We start from the raw sequence: 24,767 nt of genomic DNA, 5'->3' as shown, positions 1-24,767 counted from the left end.
CTGCAGCTCTGTTATTATACAGGTTACGAAACGTAAATTAAGTATTGGAACACAGTTTTTGAATGCATTATAGAAGTGATTTAGAGGTAGAATTGATTGCTTCCATTAGCTGCGTTGCTAGCCGCCAAGAACGAGAGGATTTTTACATGTTAAACAGCAAATAAAAAAATTCTCATAATGATTGTGAATGCAAGGCTAAATTCCAAAAAAGAGTGCAGTTCCTAGTTAAGTTTGTTTTCCTAAAAAAATGTTGTTAAAATTCACACTTTAGTTGTGTCTCTAGGTTTTCACTTAGTCCTGTCCCAACCAAACCCCTGTAAAATGTGGAACATTCCACAAGTCGCATGATCTAGACAGGAAGTTGCACCATTAACGTCCTCTACAGGCCATTATTAATTTTTCAGTTGTGGGAAATGTCAGCACAGTCCTGTTACTTAATCTTAAAATACAAATGTTTTGTTGAATCTCTGTAATGTTTATTAGCGTAAATGCAATATGGCTATATTTCATCTATTTGCTAATTCTATGCTAAAAACTCACTCCTGTCACTGAAATGCTTAGAAACCTTTAGCAAACATAAATAGTTCAGTATGTGTATTTTAGAATTAGAGCTGAAAAAGACAAGACATGTAGGTTTATTCTAGGATTTACAACAAGCAGATGGCACTGATTTGGTGGAATAGCTTGAATTATTTTTTGGACAATACACTGAGGGTCAATAAAAAGTCAAAATGGCGCCAGAGCCGCACTTTGGACACCCCTGATTTGAACAAAAACACCATTTTGTCCTCCTAACCATGACTGATGATCAGAATCCCAAATAATACTCACAGAGAATATTCATCACTATGTATGCATGAAATTGACAGAAATAGTCTTGTTTGTGTTTACTGCGCTTGGAAGCACGACAAGAAAAAACCGGGCAGTGGTCAGCTGTTCAGGAACACATGAGTCAGCGTGCATCAATGTTGTTTCATGTTTCCTTTCTATCAGCCTTGTGTGTTTGATATCACCTCTGAATAGGATATTGTTACACTGCATCCACTTCATTCTGCTACGGGGCGGAGCAAGGAGGCACACCGCCAGCCACTGGACAATTAGTCATGTTTTGAAGCACAGCGGCTGCAGCAGGAAAATGCCGAATTGTACTTCACTACAGACTAAATAAAACAACAGAAAATAATGAGTGACTTTGTTAACCCTCCAGACCCTTGAGAGGAATTCATCAAACTTTGATCTCCTCCCCTTAAGTCACAACTATAAATACTCTTGTGTGTTGTACTGATACATTTCCATTGTTGCAGATGTCAACTAATTATAGGCTATGTTGATAACAGGTTACTAGATAAGGTGTCTCTCTAGGTCATATATTGTGCTTCTATTTTAAATTGGTTTGTTAGTTAGCAGGATTACGCACTAACTTCTTTCTGTTATGCCTTTTATTTTATGTTTTTTTGTTTGTTTCCTGTCTACAGATCAACGGAACAACCGGGCACACCAGCAACCGCTTTTAAACGAGTTCATGCCCACATAAACATGGATAGTTTAAAAAAAAAGTTTCCTCACTTTTAGAACAAATTCTATCCAAAAAAAAAGCATTTTGGCCAATTACAAGCCTGAAAAAGTGGACCTGCTTGTGCATTATTATCAGAGGTGGGACCAAGTCATTGCTTTGCAAGTCACAAGTAAGTCTCAAGTCTTTGCCCTCAAGTCTCGAGTCAAGTCCCGAGTCAAGACAGGCAAGTCCCGAGTCAAGTCCAAAGTCAAGACTGGAAAGTCTCAAGTCAAGTCACAAGTCCTGCATTTTGAGTTTTGAGTCCTTTCAAGTCCTTTTAACCACAGACTAATATTTTTACACATATTGTGTATGCTTTTAAACCGCTGTATTTATTTATTAAAACAAGTGCATTTGAAATAGCAGGAAAAAAAATAGTACTGACGTTGCAATTCATAATAGCACTATTAACCAGTCATTTTAATAGTTTAAACTATTTTAAACATTTAACTCATTCCTTTACAGAATAAACACATTTGCAAAAACAAGTGCAACTGTACTTATTTGTATAAAAGTGTTAACATTGTATTTCCATGGCATATTGCATTGTAACTAGTTCCACAGCAGTTTCTATTCTGTTCTTACCTTATCTCATTGATCTCATCTCATACTGTATGTGTGTTTATGTGTGCGTACACATGAAAAACATAACAAATACATGAACATAACAATGAACAGAGTTGTACTTTTTAGATGTCAGGGCCCTATGCAATATGTACACATATTCTTAATATAGTATACATTTTAACTGACCTTTATTTGACTATGTTTGTCTTTTTGTAGGTGGCTAAAATATGCGGTGCTGCTGACCGCCGTCTAACGTTATGTTACTGTGTGTGATACATTGACTAACGTAACGTTAAGTGTAGGTACCTCATGCAACCCTGCTTAAAAAAATCACTTGACAAAAAGTATGAATAAGGAAGCAAACTGCAGTGGACGCAACATATTGCTGTGTTTGAAATGATGTTATAACCATAGACATCTTATAAGTAGACGCAGTATTGGTTGCTGTGACGCGAGCAAATTGCATCTTGAAGTGGTGATGAGGAGCCGGCGAGCAGCCTAAACTGACAGTTGACAGGTAGAAAACAAAGATGCCGGGCTGGTGTTCAGCGTTTTCCTGCTCAAATGAGCGGACTGTTGAAAATAGGAATCGGGGGATTACTTTTCACAAGTAAGATTTAACATTAATGTACTTTTGGTTGTATTTTATGAAAATAACATTACCACAGAGTTAAGAAGGAGCAAAGATCTTCAATATTTGTATGTGAAAATCACAAAGAAATCTTCTGGGGGAGGATGACGCCCCTACAGGGGTTTGGTTTACAAACTTTCAGCCCCACCTAAAACAAAATTCACCAGCCGCCACTGATTATGATGCATTCTCATTTTAGGCAAAATATAAGACAATACTTTCTTAACAGTATAATTGTAACCAGGAATAAGTCTTCAAGTAACAATATTCAAATACTAACATTGTTGGGTAAGACAGCATTTGGATTTATTCTAAATCCAGTGAAACAGATTGGTGGTTTTAGCTGATATAAAGACTTTCAGGTGTTTATATATGTTTAAGTATTTGGCAGACGCTTTTATCCAAAGCGACATACATAAAAAATACATATATAACAATCACTGTAAACATGATCATTTAAGGGAAGAATGTAATACAAAATATCAATACAAAGTGTCAAGACAGAATAAACTCTCTGCTGCTGCAGCAACAGAGATACGATATATAGATATCTAATGTATTCATACATTGTTTATGTAGGATATACGCATGTATATATAACGTAATTATATTGTTTCTTCAACTTAAAAATAGCTGACCGTTTTTTTCCCCCTTCTCTGGGCTTATATTCCCAGTTTTGATCTCGGACGTCTGGTCACTTATAGCATATAAGAATATTCTATTACTGTTAAGCAAACTATGAATAATAAAACATGTGTCCGTTATCATAGCTACACGTATGACAAAAAAGCGCGTGAAAACGAGTGATATTCAGTGAGGTAAAATGAATTAAATGCGCTGACAGTTCATTGCTCCTGCCAAATGAATTGCACTGAGTGGAGCGGATCACCACTCCAAGATGGCGGCCCCGCGTCTCGTCTGCGCCAGTAAGCAGTAGCGCTCGATGCTGCGTCTACTTATAAGATGTCTATGGTTATGACGTTAGCAGTGAGTTTACAGCCTCACTGATTTAACTACACAGCAAATAAAAGTCATGTTACTTAGCCAATAAACGTTAGCTTACATTCAAAACTTACCCTTCTTTGTGCAACTTCAAATGTCGAACGAAGTTGGAAGTTGTTGCGTGTCCGTCTGTAATATTCGAACTGCGTGATTTGCATACGGCAATTCGTTTTTTGTTGACCAAGTCGTAGTTTTTATACCCGAACGAAACCAACTTTGGTATAAATCTTTCTCACTGGCTCGTTGTTTGACAACTCATGTTCATTGGTTGTCCTGCAATTTGATTGGCTGAATGCTGTGTGATGAAAACAATGTAGATCTAATTTGATTGGCTGTTGTACTGAGAGCACACACGCTGACACGCAGCACACACGCTGATAGACAGACACGTACAAAATGAAAGCTACGGAGCGCTCCCAAATAACTTTTTAAACTTTAGGTTTTGGGGAAAGTAGCAAGTCATGTCAAGTCAAAAGGCTCAAGTCCAAGTGAAGTCACAAGTCATTGATGTTAAAGTCTAAGTCGAGTTGCAAGTCTCTTTACATTTTGTCAAGTCGAGTCTAAAGTCATCAAATTCATGACTCGAGTCTGACTCGAGTCCAAGTCATGTGACTCGAGTCCACACCTCTGATTATTATGCCCAAAATGAATGGGCGTCATGGCTTATATGGCAGAGCAGCCGGCCAGAAACTTGAGGGTTCCTGGTTCGTATCCAGCTTCCGCCATAATAGTCACTGTCGTTGTGTTCTTGGGCAAGACACTTCACCCACCTTGCTCCCAGCTGCACCCACACTGGCCTAAATGTAGATAATGGGTTCATCAATGTAAAGCGCTTTGAGCCATTAAGAAAAAAGCACTACATAAGTATAATTCACTTCACATTTCCGGCCTGTCAATCAATCCGACTATTTCAACCAATCAGATTGCGTGGAATTCTAAAGCGTCCTTCCAAGCCACGGTATTGTCCCACCCAGCTTTAAGATTGACACTAAACGCCGCTAGATTTGTTGCTTATTTTATCGAAGAAATACCATAAGAAATGTCTCAGTTAGCGTAGCAAATGTCACAGTGAACCCTGAAAGTCCCGACCGAAACAACATGTCCTACTCGCTAGCATTAGAGTACAGCTAGAGATGGACGTAACTTAGTTTTTCCAAGAATAGATAGGAAGGACAGTGCTGAGAAGGAGAAGTGGATGATATTCATGAAGTGAAAGAAAGGAATCATCCACAAACTTGGCAAAGCAGTATGAGCGTAGTAGCACTGCTCATCTGCACCACGCTCAAGCAGAATAAGTCGATGGGCGTTAAAATAACATCTCAACGGTGGAAATGTATCCATGAAAACATGGCGAACCTGCTGATGGTGTGTTTGACTGAGAAGCAGCTTGAAGGACAAACCATAGAGGTCCGCTCTCCTGAGTATAAACGACCAGCGTTTTAGAGCGACACTTCTCGTGTGTCTACTATTGCTGCTTGTCTTGTTGCCTCGCCTCTGACATAAATGTTACTTTTTGTTCTACCTTAGCTATTTGTTATGCTCTAGGTATGTTGTATTTTTCCCTTTTACCTGAGCAATGTAATAAAGGCCACACTGTACATTTTTTGTCGATTATGCGGTAAAAAAAACTTGCAGCTGAGTTGCCAGAATTTTACCGTAAAATGTACCACTGTTCTTTTTACAGTAAAATTCTGGCGACTGAGCTGAGGTTTTTTTTTTACTGTAAAATCTACGCTCGTTTTTGTTACAGTGTATTACTGTAAATGGAAAAATGATACCTCTTATTTCTGAGCTACCGGTTCTTTTTATTTACCATAAAATCTACAGTTTTTTGCTCTTACAGTGCGTTACTACAAATGGAAACCAATTTGTTCAGGTAAAATTCCGGCAACGGAGATGCCAGTTTTTTTTTTGTTTTTTTTTACTATAAATTCTTTAGCCTTTATTACAGTGCTTACCGTAAATGGAAAAACGGTACCACTTTTATTTTTATGATAACATTTTGGCAATTGAGCTACCAGTGTTTTATTGTACAGTAAAATCTACTGACTTTTTTTTTTTTACCCAGAATGCTGATGATAAATTCCAATTCACACTTCTGTCCCACACATGATTTCAACCGCTACCTTCTGTAACGTAGCAGCTGTTCTCGGAAAATATATCTGTGCTCCCTTATTTTTTAGTGTAAACAGTACCTTCATGTTAGTTTTCGGGTCTGGAAGGTTAACTTATACAGCCTGTCATATTGTGACGGTTAAATACTGAACGTACGGCGTGACAGCAACACTCTTTACAATAAATCCGATATATACAAAAATGAACAGCAAGCAGAGAAGGACACTTAAAATCAAGAAAACGCAGCACTGATCATGTACAGTGTTTCACAGCATTTGACTGGCACTCTTCAAAGCCTCTCACTAAGACTATCTACAAACAAAACTGGAGGTCTCGGACAACGGAACCCGGGCGATCCCAGCGGAGAGTTAAATAAAACCGCCGATCATGAACCACATGTTGATATCCTGACGCGAGTCTACTTCCGTTTGTCCTTCTTTTTGTCCAATGGCAAAGGTATAAATGCATACAAGCTAATGCAAAGTAGTTAAAGTAACATGTTTAAACCCACAAGCAAATAATAATTAGAATAAAAAACACAGTTAGTATTTTACAAATATTTAAAAAAGTAAACCTTTATCTATAGGCATTTAAAATATATTCCATCAAAAATAGAGTGACAAATTTCAACAGTAGAAAAAAAAAGTTTGAAGCATTGTGTGGTGATGTGTCTGGATTTTTTTGATAATGGTGAATTTTGAGTTTTGCCATCAAAAAATTTGAAAGTCAGCCGAAAAAAAGATTCAAATTGCCGGCAAAAATAAAACCTATCTGTGAAATGTTTTGCAAACTGTCGTCCTGTCGAATCTTGTCACCTTTGGCAAACTGTTGGATTTGGAAAGTTGGATATCAGTCATGCCAAGTGCTCGCAGCCTGAACTGTGGCGGCTCTGTGATGAGACGTGGACTGCCGGTCCCGCACGTCACGTTTCACTTGGCACCTTAATGTCATCTTGCCTTGTTCAGATCACAAATGAAGACTTATGCCGAAAGTCACCCTGCAAAGAGAGCAAAAGACAATCATTCAAAAACGAGTCATACCCCACAAGTAAAGTCATGTATCTCTCTGGTAACTCTAAGAGGCCCCCGGGGGTCTTTTCCATACCAAAGACCTTCAAACTGAGGGATGGAGCGGGCCCCTCTACTTATATATCCTTTACAAAATTGTCTTTTAAATTAAAGTGGTCCTCAGGGTATATTGTTAAGTGTAGGCTGCTATCTCTTCTGCTTTTTTTTTGTTGTGTTACAAATACATTTTTCCAATTCATACACTTACACATAAACTAACTGCTATATGAGGATTGGTTCTCGGCCAATCAAAGGGGAACCTGACAGAGACTTGTGATTTGCGCAGCAGCGATAGGGGCTGGTGTCTATCACTATTGCCCTCAAGTTAAACAAACTAATAAAAATTGTAGATTTTTAAAAGTAAAACAAATCCCTCGTCTCCTTTTTTTTTTTACTTCATTAAAAAAAAAATTAAAAAAATATTGGACTCAATTTGGATATGCTACATTATGTTCTACATAAAATACAAATAAAACAAAAACAACTTTTTTTTAAATTGTAGATTTTTAAACGTAAAAAATGTTATCTATTGTCTACTACCACATTTGACATCACCCCAAATAAATTGGCCTCTATTTGAATATGTAAAAATCATTTGAATAAAGTTGCGAATTTAACAACTACAATATGTATTCATTTTAAATTGTAGAATTGAAAACATTGAAAAAAATATCCATTGTCAATTCGTGTCACCATTTTGATATTGAAAAATTATTTCAATAACAATACCTACAACACCGTTTCATTCAACTGTAGACTCCAAAACAGACAAAAAAAGTTATCCATCGTGTACTAATAAATGATTTGACTGTGTCCCAAAAAAAAGAATACCTCCCTCAACTTGTATATCCAACAATAAGTTAAACACAATTTATACTTTACAACATAAAATACTTTTAATTTGTAGATTAGGAAAGGTAAAACAAGTCAGCCATAGTCTACTATTACATTTGTCAAAAAAAGACACTGAAAATTGAGGGTGTCCCGATCTGATACTGATATTTTGGGTAGTGTATAAAAGGTAAACATGGTACTAGGAGCTAGCAGCTCCACAACAGCTAAGCACACAATAGCACACAAGCTAGACATAAGTGTGCTTAATTGAACAGCACATTTGCCAACAAAAAAAGTACCAAATAATTAAATTTTCCTTACATATACAAAGTCTCCAAAACAGAAGTGTATTAGAAAGTATCCTGTATCAAACGTGTCCGCATCATTCAATTTACTGCGTCAAAAGCTTCACGTCCTGAATTATTGTGGCCACTAGGTGTCGCAAAAAAAACCTAAACCCAATTACCACTCCACTTTAACATGATTAAAGAAAGCATAATTCAATTCTGGGCGGTTGATAACAAATAGGGTAGTGTTTTTCATTAAACAATAAAATTATCATTGTTCTGAGTAATTTCAACCCTTTGCTAACACTGTACACTACAAAATAATATACTGGTAAGTATGTTTGATTCGTGCTGATATCATATTGAATCAGTATCAGCCAATACTTAAGCCTCCAATATCGGGACACCCTATAGTGACAACATGTATGTAGTAATTAACGTCAAACACAAATGTGAAAAGTTTATTTTAAAGAGGATAATTATATTGTACAGTGGGGGAAATATTTATTTTAAGTACCAGTAGAAAAACAAGTTGCCTCTATTTTGAAGCTATTATCATATACATCTGATTCATGACACCAAAAGTCTACCAAAGTTTGCGATTAAATAGTTCTAATCAAAACGATACCAAGCTCATGGAGATTCCCGAGTTATTTTGAGGGATAATGAGGAAGCCTGTCATGTGTGACGTAGCAGAAGTAACCAAAGATCCTTTCCCCATCAACAACAATGCTAATCAAGCAGACTTTGTGAGAGTCAACAACGATTACTTTGTGAAAATATATGATCCAGAACCTTATAGTTTTGAGCCTGAACACAAAGAGGATGAGCAATAAGTTGTAGAAAGCCAACTGCTACTTGGATGCAGCTTTATTGTGAAACTAGCATCGAAAGCATTGCTAGGTCTTAAGCATACAAACTAACCATAACAAACCAAAATTAAAAAAACACTTACAGTAATATTTCCACTCTCGCTGGGATGCCGACCGACGGTACGCTCAGATAATTCCGTTCAGAAGATTTGACCTGTTTTTGACTTACGAAGTAACCTCTTCTGTACGCACAGCAGATCCCTGCTGATATACATATGAGCACCACGACCACCACCACCACTCCGAGTATAATCCCCACAATATCAATATCATCTGTGAAGAACAGGTGAAACACAGAATCTAACTATGATATTTTGTTAAGCACATCATGCACTAGCGTTTTGCAGTTGTCTTATCCCAATCATGACAGTGTCTCAAAGGGGATACTTCCATCTACATTTTTATAATTACGGTACACTTTGTACTGTGCCAAATCTATTATGGTCTTTGCGCACATACCGGAAATGACGACCGCAACATATACCCGGTAACTAACCATAACAAACCAACATAAAACAAACACCTGAAGTAATATTTCCACTCTCGCTGGGGGGCCGACCGACGGTACACTCACATAATTCTGTTTAGATGAAGTTTCAATCACAATCCTAACGGAGGGTTTAAAAAAATGTTGCTGCAACAAGCGTCTTTTAGTGCCTTTTTTCCACCTCTGGGATGTGAAAGTCGATCAGCCTGTCGGTCCATGGCCATATTTGTCTACTACCAGGTGAGAGATGCATGAATTATAATCTAGAATTTACTTTTAGCAAGTTTGAGATGAAGCAAAAGCAGCCGCCGGCTTATAGTGTGTCAACAGCAGCAACGTATGCTAGCATTAGCTCATTGCTATCAATGCTCTGCTAAAATAGTCTGTTTTCATTGATGCTTACAATAACATTATCACTCATATTTGGTTAATTTTCAGGTTACGACATGTAAATGGAGTATTGTTGGGGGTATCTGGACGTTTTAGAGAGGGTATATTGAGCGCAACAGAGGACCCTTGATCTGTTGACTCAATTGTTAGCTATTTATTTACAATTTTAAATGCAAAAAAAAGCCAAGCATATGTATTCTTGTTTTACATAAGGATTGTGAATGATAGACACCACCTCTCTTTCAAATGTTTGCGTATTCCCAGTATGACTGATCTAATAACATGGGTGTGAAGAAGTGTTACTCTAGTGACGTAGAATCTATGGAAATTACCGTAGGTGTTTGAAGTGGAATATTCAAAATGGCTGACTGAAATTGTGGCATTTTGTGACATTTTAGACGGTATTTTTACATACTTTGCGAATTGTAAATACGATTGGATATGGTTTATTGAATACAATGAAACACAATTAAGCATATAAAGTCAACTTGTTTTCCACTCTACTGGTACTTTAAACCCATCCGGATTTTGTAATTTTTTAAGTAATTATTTTTCCCACTGTACACAGATTGAACCTGTGATTCCTCCCATTCTGCAGGTAAACATTGATGTCTAAGATTATGGTTTTACAGCAGTCAAAAACTGCCCAAGAGTGCATGTGTACATCACAAACGAAACTGTGGAGGAGTGATTGCAACAAAGTCAACTAAGCTGTGCTTTTGTATTCATGTGTTATTTTTAGTCTTCATAATTATCTTCATTACATGATCGATCATTTAAAATTTCAGTGGACAATGTGGAATAATTGTCTAATCTCTTGCAAATGGACTATTTACAAACCTCATCCTCCGTCCTGACGTAGTCCACGCCATCGCCTTTTGCTGGAACTTTGTAACTATAACACACAGAATACACATGCAGTTCAATATTATCCATTCAGAGGAATAAATGTCTTCTGTGTGGGAAGATGTGCTCGCGTCTTACTTGTTCCCCGCCTGTTTTTGACTTGCGAAGTAGCCTCTTCTGTACGCACAGCAGATCCCTGCTGATATACATATGAGCACCACGACCACCACCACCACTCCGAGTATAATCCCCACAATATCAATATCATCTGTGAAGAACAGGTGAAACACAAAATCTAACTATGATATTTTGTTAAAGCACATCATGCACTAGCGTTTTGCAGTTGTTTTGTCCAAACCATGACAGTGTCTCAAAGGGGATACTTCCATCATACACTTTAATAATTACACTTTGTACTGTCCCAAATCTATTATGGTCTTTGCGCACATACCGGAAATTACGACCGCAACATTTACCCGGTAACTAACCATTACAAACCACAATAAAACAAAGACTTAAAGTAATAATTCCACTCTCGCTGCGATGCCGACCGACGGTACACTCACATAATTCTGTTTAGATGAAGTTTCAATCACAATCCTAACAGTGGGCTAAAAAAAAGTTGCTGCAACAAGCGTCTTTTAGTGCCTTTTAGTACGAATTGTCTTTCGTGAGACAAATAAAGTGCTTCCAGATAAACATAATTTGGCGCTTCACAGTCAAACGGCACAGGAGTTTTATCGGTCACATGTTTTTTTCTTAAAGTGACAAACATCGAGGGACACCGTATCACTTCTTTTGTTTGATAATGCGTCGATGCTTCAGTCTTGTATGACCCTCACTGTGGTGACAAATTTGAAAGGCACAGCCGAAGACAAGCCGCAGCCCAGGAATAGTTAGTTAAGAGTTAATTTTCATTTACCGTTTGATTGATTGATTTATCAGCCTAGTCCGACAATTGTATACATTTTTTAATGCCTCTCGACATCGTATTTAATGCTTTTTAATGTCATTTTAAGACCTTAATTTATACAAAATCAATTTAGTGACTTTTAATGCTTTTTAATGCTCTGTGGAAATTCTGATTTGAGAAATAAGACTAATTCAGTGCATAGAAACGTAGTCACTGTGAACGTATGCACTCAAAAGACAGTGTAAGTAAAGTGCACTGATTAAGACAGCCTGTGCATTGTCGAAACACTTACAGACTTCCATCTTCTGCGGCGGACACTCAGCATATCCTGCATCGTTTCTTGCTCGGCAGAAGTACTCGCCCGCGTCCTCTTTTCTGACAGAGATGAACTTCTATGAGACGAGAAGTTGGTCAGTGTTCAAGGGGCACACAAAATGTAAGTATAAGTTTAGACCTCTTTTTAACAATGTAATGGCAATATCTCACTTGGAAAAGTTTTAGACTTACTGCTACATAGACAGCCTGTGATAGTGTACACAATAATCTACCTTTAAACGACAGTGTCTCTATCAAAATATAATTTACACCAAATTTCATTAAGTAATAGAATGTGTCTGGGTTTGAACTTCAGCCCTCTCATCTTCTGCCTGTGTTTCCGTGAGTTTTTTCATAAGGATAACCTCTAGTGTTTAAAGGAATTTGCTGCAAAACATTAAGTCTTTTTCAAGCTTTTTTAGCAAAACTCGCAGGCCAGTCTAATGTCATTCATGGGCCGGATTTAGCCCCCCGGGCTGTCAGTTGCATAGCCCAGTTCTATACTTCAGTTTCCTCCCACAGTGAGCCAAAATCTCAGCACAGTCCTGTTACTTAAATTATTTTACCCCATACTATTTATATTTTATTATTGTTAAATCACTGTTATTTGAATGAATGCAAAATGGCTGTATTTAATGGAGTTGCTAATTCTATGCTAACAACTCACTGCTATTACTTTCAGTTGTCTTAATCAAGTGAGTAATTTTGGGTTCAGGAAGCTTGTATAAAAATGTATTTATTAAAAAAGCGGATATTCTTAGTTAAGCCATCACTTGCTATCAGTGTTGTGGCAGAAAGGAGTTGACGCTTTCAGGCGATGTGCTGGATGCGAATGTTACTAGGGCAGCAGTGGGAACAGCGATGACGTTGCAGCTTTGTAGTCCAGCTCAGCAAAAGACCCCCCGAGACACCCACATTAAGTCAAGCCACGAGTGGAGGAGCAATCTTCAGCAGCAGGATGTCGGCAGGTAGGCTGTGGAAGATGCCCCACTGCTGAAGGTTTGGTTTTAAATGATTGGGAAACAAAGGTATTTCGATCTCTAGCTATAAGGTAATGCTAGCAAGTTAGACTGGATGTTTTGGGGATCTTACGTCATTCACTGTGGCATTAGATATGCCATCTAGCGGCTCGGAGGCTCGTAACTTAAATTATACTTGCAATTTAAAGCATAAAAAAAAGCAGAGACACACCTCGTATGTCAGAATACTCGTAAGTTAAGGTACTCGTAAGTTGAGTTATTAGGTTATTACATTTCTGTTAATAACTCTCTAAAAGGGTGTACTTGTAAAACCAGCAGGCTATCAAACATTATTTCCCCACTCTAACTAATTCTATAGACTTATATCGGTTGATCTGCATTACTATCCCACGAGTGGAGCGCAGTCTAAAAATAACCATGACATGGTGATAGAGTGGGTGCAGAATGAATCACATTCAAAGCTCATTACTTTACAACAACTGCTTCAAAAATGCCGTCGTAAGTTTACACTTACATTAAAGTAAGACGCTGCAGTGCAGTGTGATATTTTACATCCAAGAGGCTAGCATGGAGGCTGACAGGGGAGCCTTGGGAGGTGTGGACGGAGCAGCGTCCTCCAAAGCAACTCCATGGAGGAATGTGCCAGCGAGGACAGCAGATTCCCCTTGTGACCCTCTTGCACCATCAACTGTCTCCCCAAAATATCTGCCCCCACCCGTGGGCGTCAGGCCACCATCCCCTGCCCCACCCTTCACGCTTATGCGTGCCCTTGTCCAAACACATGCACACACATACTAACCAGAATTCCTGTTTCCGAGTCGAGTGTGTATGAGGAGTTGAAGAATGTGTGGCTACTCTTTGGGTCGTCAGGAATCTCCTCCTTGTTCTTGAACCACTGGTACTGAGACTTCGGGAAGCCCTCCTCCTCTATACAACTCAGCTCTGCTGACTTCCCGAAAGGTACCGATTTGGGGACGCTGCATTTTGGAATAACCGGCTTTACTGCAAGACAGAAAACAAAAGATCATTGTGGCGACAGTACAACATCTAAACCGACGTTGGATGACGCACTTGGGCTGATAAACAGGCAGGTGTAGATGTAACATGATGCTGACCAGCCTGCGTTGGTGACAAAGATGCTTTAAAAACGATACCAGGGATGGTTCATGATTTGGACTGGAACAAGATTTTTGAGCGGTGCCAAAAAATGCCACCAAAACATGTGGTGCTTGCTTTCTTTAGCACTGCAATTCAGAGCAGATGCAGTTTCAGAGGTTTCCGCTTATAGCCCAGAACATGCCTTTGCAGCTGGGTAGGTCCAGCCTGGTTACAACACATCCTCACATGTACGCCAATGGGTTGGTGCGACCTACAACACGGTGTCATCTTACCGCATCCAAAGTGTGAATCACCGGGCAAGGTCTCTCTTTTAAGGGCAAAATAATTGAGCGTTATTATTAGTCTGAATTCTGAATAATCTCAGCCTGTCTTATATATGTATCTTTAAAAGCCTAGAACTGATAAATCAATAGTCAATGAGATTACCTCGAACAACAAGGTCAATCACAATCTCGTCAAAAGACTTCTGGTCATCAGCAGCTGTGACCTCACAGCGGTATTTTGCCGTGTCCAATCGTGTGGCGTTGGTTATCACCAACGTGGCTGGCTCTCTGATGACCGCTCTGTTCTCCAAGTCACCTGGACAAAGAATTTGTCAGTGAATAAATGCTTGACACACAGTGAACGTCATTGTTTGCTCTTTAGTTACCTATAACCTTCGTGTTAAAGTACACGTAGCTCGGTCCCTCAGCTTTGATCTTTTTCCACTCGATTCTGGGACTGTTAGTGGAAATCGAGTCAATCAAACACGATAATTCAATTCCTGCAGGGTAGAGAAAAAACAGAAGCGCCGTCACCACAAACATCGGATAAAACAAGATGTTTTTGTGTCTGCGCTTACTGTCAAACTCATCCGTCCATGGTGAGTTGTTGTCTGTCCTCAGTACGACCGCTAACACGCTGAAGTAGCCTACAAAACAAAGAGACGAGGCCATGCGAAATAAGACTTTCCGCTGCATGGATTTTCACGATAGCGATGATCACACGCTATTTGCACAATACCAGCTGACATGCGCCAATGTGCTGTGCTCATTTAAAGACTTTCCTTGGGGACACTCCAACATATGCTCATCTGAAATTTCATGAACTCAGTTGGAGGAGATAAATGTCAAAGCCCACATTACTGAGATGATCTTAACGTTCCGGCGCTCTTTGGCCTAGTTTTGTAACTGTTCATTTTCCATTTTTAGTTGTGTTCGTCAAACCATTGTGTATGTGTGTGTGCGTGTGTGTGTGAGGAGGGTAGGGGAGTTGTTTCCATGCAGTGGATAATTGTGCACAGAGGCATGTGCTCTTTCAGGGCAAGCTCACCATGCCAGTAGTTCAACTGCCTGCCGAGCCCTTTTTCTCTCTTCCTTGCTCTGTGGGCCTGATGCTGTTGCCCATGCGGGCCTGATGGTTCAAAAACACTGGCCGCGTAGAGGGCACAGCTGAATCATCATGACAGCTATTAGTCCACAAATAAATCCATGCAAAATCTATGTCTGTTGCAGAATAATGCAAAGTAAGAAACACTCCTCGGAGCTCAGCTCACGCTCGTGAACACTTTCATGTAATAACGATCTGACACGCTCTCAGATGCAAGGTCAGATGTGCAGATATACAGACACTTAAAATATGAGTCTCATTTGTTCTGCCAACTGATAGGATTTAAAAACAGCATTCCGTTAATGACATTATGACTTGTGTACCACTGTCATCTAGTATAAATATCAGCTGTTGATCTACTGAGCATATTAAATGTTCTGATGAGCAAAATAAATAATGCTGTCATGGGGTTTTCATTAATATTATGTTCCAAAAGGCCGGACAAAAATCTAATTCAACGATAACCAAAGCAATTTTTCCAGTGTTTCATATACATACTTTGACAAGAGAACCTTCTAAAAAAAATATATATATATAGGTCACACTTCATCTTCAAGGTGATGTATACATATGTGCTATCATTAACATTAATATGACTACGTTATGTGTTTTAAATTAGAGTTTTTTGCACGCACGCACGCACGCACGCACGCACGCACGCACGCACGCACGCACGCACGCACGCACGCACGCACACACACACTCACTCACTCACTCACACACACACACACACACACACACACACACACACACACACACAACACACACACACACACACACACACACACACACACACACACACACACACACACACACACACACACACACACACACACACACACACACACACACACACACACACACACACACACACACACACACACACACACGCACACACAGGGCACTGAGTTCAGTCAGAGAGCAGCAGGCTGGCCTGGTACTGTAGTACAAAGTTAGAGGTCACTACTAATTTTCAGAGTTTGTTGACTGTATGTCTGTTAAGTAGAAATGCATTTGCTGTCTTTTTTCAATTTTGATCTACTTAAACCTCATTTGGTAAACGTTTGTAGACGTTTAAAAAAAAATTGTGGTGCTAATTTTCGTTAGCCTGTCAATGAAGTTGTCTATTATATGTTAGCGTGAACCGAGCGGCATAAGAGCATAACCTTCGTCCTGTTTGGTTGTATTGTTTTTTTTCACTTTATACCAAGCTGTATTGCCAATTTAACATGATTCCTACACGCATGTACATTTACAGTAACTTCATTGTGTAGACTACCAATAAAGAACTGCAAGTTAGAGGTTTTTTCATCTCTAATTTAAAGGAATGTGCACCGATTTGCCAAACTAAATTCCTACATTCATGGAGGGCAGAATAATATATGTAAATAAACCAAGGGTGTACAAAGTGCTGCCTTTGTTACATTGTTGTAATAAAATAAGCAGCAACAATTGAAAAAAAGAGCACAATTATTTTGAATGTAAGAAAACAGTATGCTGATAACAATAACCACTAACACAGCTTTGTCTTTAAATACTGTATATGTATAAAAATGTTTTAGCCTTTGAAAAAAAAATACATGCATCATAACCAATTATGCAAATGATACAATGATGTTATATTAACATCGCCCTGACCACGCGGTTACCATATACGTGGACACAGAGCCGTGTATATAGAGAGCATGGCCAACTCGGTCTCAAAGTTGGCCTCAAAATGGTGCCATGTAGTCACGTGAGGGGCTTTTGACCAATCATTTAGGAGATCCTCTGGCCATACTCTCTGATTGGTCAAAAGCTCCTCACTTTCTAAACTAATTTCCCTAAAATATGCATTGACACTATACAACAAACTAATCGATAGATTCCTCGACCGCTAAAATTACCAATCACTGCAGCCCTAGAAAAAAATATCCTCGTATGCAACTTATCGAAGAATAAATTAATTTGGTATGTCCATCTGTGTTTTTCTTGTTCATCTGTCGCTTTCAAACAGGCTGCAAGAGGGTTCTGTTACGATTTCGCATGTTTGCATTTAGCGTGACCCTGGGATGCAAAGACAGCAGGCGACGTGCAGGTGAGATGGTTTCTATATTAGGAACGGCAGGCAAATTAGCATGCAGACAATCAAAGTACAAAGAGCGCTAAGGTGTGCACAGCGAGCAGCGTAGAGAAAACACACACAGAAAAAACAGTGTGCTGGCAAATAAACCCTCCTAATTAAAACAGGAGACAGGTGTAAAGAATCAGCGCTCCCACAGGAAGTAGCAAACAAAGGAGGAAGGAGCGCTGAAAAAACAAGAATACAACACTAAACCAAAACAGTCATTAAGGATCATGACAGGCTCACTCTTTGCATTGCTCTCAACACCTGAGCGTGTTTGTTCTATAACAGTGTGAAATAAACAAAGTAAACCCTCTTGTCAAGTCATCCACTCTATTTGTCTCTGTGGGTGGAGGTGCTAGCAAACAGTATATACACAGAGAAGTTCAGCCATGTAATGTAAACATTAGGTAAGGTAAAACTAATAAAGTTCTATCTAACATTAAAAACTAGGATAATTTTACCTATGCCAATGGTCACATGGATATGCCCAATTGTCTCAGGTCCTTTGCTAAAGCAGACAATCTAAGCTGATTAGCCCACAGTCTGTTAGGAGATCATGACAAGATGACAACCTGTGTCATGCAGACTGTACTAACAAGGTCCAAACCTCAATTTGAACATACAGAGAATCTTAAGACACTTGTCATTAATAATATGTATACAGTAGTCTTGTTCATAAGCAGTAGCCGGACTTGCTTAAATGATTTGTTTTTAGGTTATTCAAACAGCATTTATTTTGGACATGTTTTATGCACAATACAAAACCATATTTAACTCAGAATAAGGACTTCATAAGGACAAACTAATTCCAGTGACTTTATTCAGACTATCATCAAACATTTGCCACCAATCAAGATATTGTTTTACAAATAATATATGTAATATCTACTCTAAGGGTCTGATCTACTAAGATCCAAATAACATGCGCTAAACAGTGTGTGCAAACTATTGAAAATAGTAGAGTGTGTGGATGGTAGAGCGGTTCAAATCGGATGAGAAATGTGGGATGTGCACAGGTTTGTATATTGTCCATTGATTTTCAATGGAGAAGGTTCCTGGTAATTCCGGGAATACCGAAAATTGTTCTATTATTTTTTATTTGATAGCTTGAATGTCAAAAACAAATGTTTTGATGGTGGAACAGTTGAAATCAGATGAAAAGCGTGGCAGTAGTCAAAATAATAAAGGTTGGACATACTGCAATTGCAAAAGTGGGAATTCCTGGTAATCAGGGGATTTTCAGAACCATAAAACATTTGCTATTTCCTAAATAAAAAAACCAACGGCACTAAAAAAAAAACCCAGCAGCAGCCACCAAAATGCATCAATTTAATTTGTTTTAATCAGCCCTTTAAATCATCCAGGAGCTAAAAAAAAAATACAATAAAATTGCTCAACAGACGATATGTTTAATATCTAATATTTTTTATTCATGACAGTCAAAATATTTTTGACTGGACAGAATATTCTCCATCGTCAGTCTTTGCAGCACGAACACCTCCTTTCTCACAGTCGTGTGCGCATCTGTGTCAGTTTGCACTTACCGTATTTTCCGCACTATAAGGCGCACCGGATTATAAGGCGCACCTTCAATGAATGGCCTATTTTAAAACTTTGTTCATATATAAGGCGCACCGCATTATAAGGCGCATAGAATAGACGCTACAGTAGAGGCTGGGGTTACGTTATTCATTCATTAGATGGAGCTGCGCTAAAGGCAATGTCAACAAAACAAATAATGATTGTACTGACCCTTCTACTTGATGCTCTCTGTTCAACAACTCACTGTTCGAGTTTGTCCTCCAACTGTAGCCATCTCGCTGTGTTCCCTCTGAAACTCTGTTTAGTCTTCTTTACTTGGCGCAGGTCATGATGTTGCTTCCTCCACTTCCGCACCATTGATTCGTTAATGTTAAATTATCTCGCTGCTGCTCTATTCCCGTGTTCTACTGCGTGACTGATCGCCTTGAGTTTAAACTCTGCGTCGTAAGCATGTCTCTTAATAGGAGCCATTTTTGGGTCTTTACATAAAGTTTAGGTCGGCATAGTTACCGTAGTTGCGAGACCTGTTGTGGCTCAATATTGGTCCATATATAAGGCGCACCGGATTATAAGGCGCACTGTAAGCTTTTGAGGAAATTGGAGGTTTTTAGGTGCGCCTTATAGTGCGGGAACTACGGTACTTTTCGGATGTACTAAAACAAAGACATAAAATAGTGCTCGGAAAACAGTGATCAGCCTTGATTGATCACACTGCACATGCTGAATGATCCCATTAGCAATTTCTCCTCCCAGTATTGTGGGTGTTCTGATGATCAGCATATAATCTGCATATTCATGAAGATAGACGCTAAATGGATTGCGATCCTTATTCTGCTCACATTAGAGAAGCAATCATCTGCGCGCAGGTTTAGTAGATCAGCTTTGTGTGTGCTATCATGTTTGCAAGTGTTTTATTTATTTTTACACGCAAACATTTAGTGGATCAGGCTTAGGATCAGTTTAGGTTTCACTATGTCAAAATAATTTGCTGTTGAAAAGGTCTTTAAAACATTTCCGCTTTTGCATAGTCGTGTATGGGTCGGGTTAGTTTGTATAAACACAGCAGAGAAGAACAGATACAGGACAAACATGCACCGTTAAAAAAATATGTTTCTTTCCACTTAAAGTATGGCTGAAATTTCATAGTGCTGCAGTTAAATTACAAAGTACAACCATGTTATTCCTTTTCAAAAATGTAGTCTAATCCTGACTAAAATCTTGAAACGGAGGAAAATGACAAGTATTTGCATTATGTGGCGGAGGATTGTGACCCGATTGTAGGTAGAGCATCAAAATGAAATAACAGAAACAAAACCAAAAAAATATAAAGGGTTTGCAATTACATCTGCTGGGATGCATATGTAATCGTCAGGGTTTGTGTGTCTGTTAGTAAGCAACATATATAAAAAAGTTATTGGCTAATTTTGATAAAACTTTAAAGAAATGTCAGAAATGGGGTAAGGAACAGATTTTGAGCCTGATCCAAATAATTACTACTACATTACCTTACGTTTATGTTACAATGCTGAACTTCACTGTGTGTATGCTAGTGTGCCTGCCTCCCTCCACAGAGACAAGGAGAGTGATTGACTAACAAGTAAGTTCACTCCGTTTATTTTATTATGAGATAGAACAAAGGCGCCAAAGTGAGACCGATGGAATGAGTGAACCGCCGTGTCGCCTACTTGGAAACGACAGAAAAATATGTAATGACTAGGGGTGTAACGGTACACAAAAATTTCGGTTCGGTACGTACCTCGGTTTAGAGGCCACGGTTCTGTTCATTTTCGGTACAGTAAGAAAACAACAAAATATACATTTTTTGGTTATTTATTTACCAAATTTGTAAACAATGGCATAACATACATATACACACAGGGTCCATTGCCAGGGTTAATGTGGTCAACACATATAAAATAAAAACTAAATAAGATAAGGCTCAGAATGGTTTCTTAACAAAACTTTTTTACATATAAAGTGCTTTTTTTGATTGATTGATTGAGACTTTTATTAGTAGATCGCACAGTACAGTAAACTGCCTTTCTTCTACATATAACAAGTGCAACATTAAACAGTTTCAAGTCAACTCAGCCTCAGATTAACTTTTCTCTCCATACCCCCCCAATATTCCATACAATTGACCACTAAAGGCCTACTGAAACCCACTACTACCGACCACGCAGTCTGAAAGTTTATATATCAATGATAAAATCTTAACATTGCAACACATGCCAATACGGCCGGGTTAACTTTTTAAGTGCAATTTTAAATTTCCCGCGAAACTTCCGGTTGAAAACGTCTATGTATGATGACGTATGCGTGTGACATCAATGGTTGAAACGGAAGTATTCGGACACCATTGTATCCAATACAAAAAGCTCTGTTTTCATCGCAAAATTCCACAGTATTCTGGACATCTGTGTTGGTGAATCTTTTGCAATTTGTTTAATGAACAATGAAGACTGCAAAGAAGAGAGATGTAGGTGGGATCGGTGTATTAGCGGCTGGCTGCAGCAACACAACCAGGAGGACTTTGACTTGGATAGCAGACGCGCTATCCGACGCTCGCCGCCAACCGCATCGATGATCGGGTTAAGTCCTTCGTCGCTCCGTCGATCGCTGGAACGCAGGTGAGCACGGGTGTTGATGAGCAGATGAGGGCTAGCTGGCGTAGGTGGATAGCTAATGTTTTTAGCATAGCTCTGTGAGGTCCCGTAGCTAAGTTAGCTTCAATGGCGTTGTTAGCAACAGCATTGTTAAGCTTCGCCAGGCTGGAAAGCATTAACCGTGTAGTTACAGGTCCATGGTTTAATAGTATTGTTGATTTTCTGTCTATCCTTCCAGTCAGGGTTTTTTAAAATTTTGTTTCTATCTGCAGTTAAGCCCGATGCTATCACGTTAGCTCCGTAGCTAAAGTGCTTCACCGATGTATTGTCGTGGAGATAAAAGTCACTGTGAATGTCCATTTCGCGTTCTCGACTCTCATTTTCAAGAAGATATAGTATTCGAGGTGGTTTAAAATACAAATCCGTGATCCACAATAGAAAAAGGAGAAAGTGTGGAATCCAATGAGCCCTTGTACATAAGTTACGGTCAAAGCGAAAAAAGATACGTCCTGCACTGCACTCTAGTCCTTCACTCTCATGTTCCTCATCCACAAATCTTTCATCCTCGCTCAAATTAATGGGGTAATCGTCGCTTTCTCGGTCCGAATCGCTCTCGCTGCTGGTGTAAACAATGGGGAAATGTGAGGAGCCTTTCAACCTGCGACGTGACGCTACTTCCAGTACAGGCAAGGCTTTTTTTTTTATCAGTGACCAAAAGTTACGAACTTTACCGTCGATGTTCTCTACTAAATCCTTTCAGCAAAAATATGGCAATATCGCGAAATGATCAAGTATGACACAGAATGGATCTGCTATCCCCGTTTAAATAAAACAATTTCATTTCAGTAGGCCTTTAAATGGTAACACCCTAATAAGTTTTTCAACTTGTTTAAATCGGGGTCTACTTTGTTGAAGCGATGTTCACTTGGGGGTGGTGACGCTTCAAATGGGTTAGCATGTTTGACGTGTTGGCAGAAGCATGCCTTACCGCTGCTGAACAATGTCGGAAAACCTCCGTCCTCCGCACCGCGCAGCCGAAGTGTTCCCAAACGGGAGATCTTAACGAGGCAGGAGAGTCTTCCAGCTCTGGCTTTTATATGTTGTCGTAGCCCGGTCGTTGCTAGCATGCCGTGTGTTGTGCCTCGGTGTGCATTGTTTACACAACGTGCGTTATGCTACTTAATATGTCCGTGTGGAAACTCGTTCGGTACACCTCCGGACCGAACCGCAACACCCGTACCGAAACGGTTCGATACAAATACACGTACCGTTACACCCCTAGTAATGACCATTTTATTTATCCTTTGATTTGCAGCGGTTTATTTGTCTGTTAGTAAGCAACAAAGAAGTTAGTTCAGAAACTTATGGGCGGGTTTTTGAATAAACATTCCGTACATTTCAGAAAGGGGGATATGGAACAAGTGCATTACATTTTGGTGGTGATCCGGATCACTGTTTAGATTCAAGATTTTTTTAAAGATTGTTTACCTTTTGGGAGATCGAGTCTGCGCTCTCAGAGTACTTTTCTAATTAAAAACTGTATTTGAACTCAAACAGGTTCGTTAATTTGAATAATAGGATATTGAGACTGATTTGGTGGACATAAAGATTCCCTTTTTATTCGTAAATGAAATTGTAAATGGGTATTTGGTGGGTAGATTTTGAAAGGTATTGTATTGTATTTTGTATATTATATGATGATGTATATTTTAACTGTGGGTCCCTAGGGTCCATAAGCTGTGTGCTTCTAGGGATGACCTTTTTGCACAATGGACTCTGATATTAACAAAATAAACAATAATGAAATACAAAACTATGTCTGTCTGTAAATAAATAAATACATTCATATTAAAAGTTTATCAAAAGTTGAAGAGCACAGATTTAAAAATTCAAAATCTGTGTTAGAATTTTCTGTCAGACAACACACAGCAAGGCGGTGATTTAATATTTTTAAGAATATCCTTAGAGTTATGGGACTAAAAGTCGATGCTATTTGACAGACTTGTTCATGAAGACACATGCCAATCCTACTGGCATGAGTTAGCGGTTGGCTATGTGGAGATGTCCTAAGGGACATCCCTCCTGACTATGCGTTGATGGCTTGATGGCTTGATCTTTCAACAAAACAACATGTAGCTTTTAGTAAATTTCCGACTATTTTTTGCCTCCTTCTTCTGTTTCTCCTTTTTGCATGCTGATGTGCTATTTAAAATCTGCACCAACGCAAAATGCTAATACCAGTGTTTCCCACAGGATCAGAATGTACTGAATGTGGGGCATTTAATTTGGAGCAGTTTTTTTTAAAATAAGAAATATTATACAACATTTATTTTTTTACTAAATCATCAACTGTATTGATTTACTGGTGTTGTTTTCATTTTGTGCGGTGGTGAGACACTAGTGTGTACGTACATCTGACACACACGTGATTAAAAAAAACTAATTTTAGGGATTCATGTATATGTGCGCTGATTTGTACATTAGATATATTACACATTGTTGTACATTGGACATATAACTATATTGAAAAACTGGTGTGTTATAAAGCGCGACCTGTCTGTGTATAAGGTGTGTAAAATCAGATCTACTGAACAGCGTTTGAACGACAAGCTACTAAGTCAGTCTCATTATAATGTGTTTGAGTAAAAGCAAAAAATATGGCCATTAATCATTAAAAAATACTAGTATTACTAGTATTAGACTAGGGATGTAATGATATGAAAATGTAATACCACAGCATTATTGAATGTGCACAAAAACACACTTATAAATAAGTTTTATTTAAAAAATTAAATACAATAAATAATAAGCCACACAATATACTTTCTTGTCAGAAGAAATATGTTATATAGTAATATTGTTCTGTCTACTTTAGAACCATAGTATTTTAATTTGAGTGTTTAAATATGTTTATCTTCTTCCATTTAAAAAATTAAATACAATAAATAATAAGCCACACAATATACTTTCTTGGCAGAAGAAATATGTTATATAGTAATATTGTTCTGGCTACTTTAGAACCATAGTATTTTAATTTGAGTGTTTAAATATGTTTATCTTCTTCCATTTAAATGTTTTAAAACATTCAGTGTTTATTTAATGATAGAGAAAAAAAACGGGCGTTTGGCGCATCACAAATTCATTTCATGTTGTCATTTACCTTA

General features: G+C 38.6%; 1 protein-coding gene across 1 annotated transcript in view; it reads right to left on the bottom strand.

Annotated features, from left to right (window-relative positions):
* Positions 1–6,429: 6,429 nt before the first annotated feature.
* LOC133649948 (junctional adhesion molecule 3B-like) overlaps positions 6,430–24,767 on the bottom strand; it is a 97,037-nt gene continuing 78,699 nt past the window's right edge. Inside the window, exons 3-10 of the mRNA XM_062046665.1 lie at positions 14,822–14,890; positions 14,630–14,743; positions 14,407–14,559; positions 13,661–13,863; positions 11,859–11,958; positions 10,792–10,921; positions 10,648–10,702; positions 6,430–6,867 (exon numbers count right to left, since the gene is read on the bottom strand). Coding sequence (XP_061902649.1) covers positions 6,832–6,867; positions 10,648–10,702; positions 10,792–10,921; positions 11,859–11,958; positions 13,661–13,863; positions 14,407–14,559; positions 14,630–14,743; positions 14,822–14,890 — 860 coding nt within the window. The 3' untranslated portion in view covers positions 6,430–6,831. The remainder of the gene's footprint in view (positions 6,868–10,647; positions 10,703–10,791; positions 10,922–11,858; positions 11,959–13,660; positions 13,864–14,406; positions 14,560–14,629; positions 14,744–14,821; positions 14,891–24,767) is intronic.

This window comes from Entelurus aequoreus, linkage group LG05 (assembly GCF_033978785.1).
Source record: "Entelurus aequoreus isolate RoL-2023_Sb linkage group LG05, RoL_Eaeq_v1.1, whole genome shotgun sequence".
Taxonomy (NCBI): domain Eukaryota; kingdom Metazoa; phylum Chordata; class Actinopteri; order Syngnathiformes; family Syngnathidae; genus Entelurus; species Entelurus aequoreus.
This window is presented reverse-complemented; position numbering and strand designations above follow the sequence as displayed.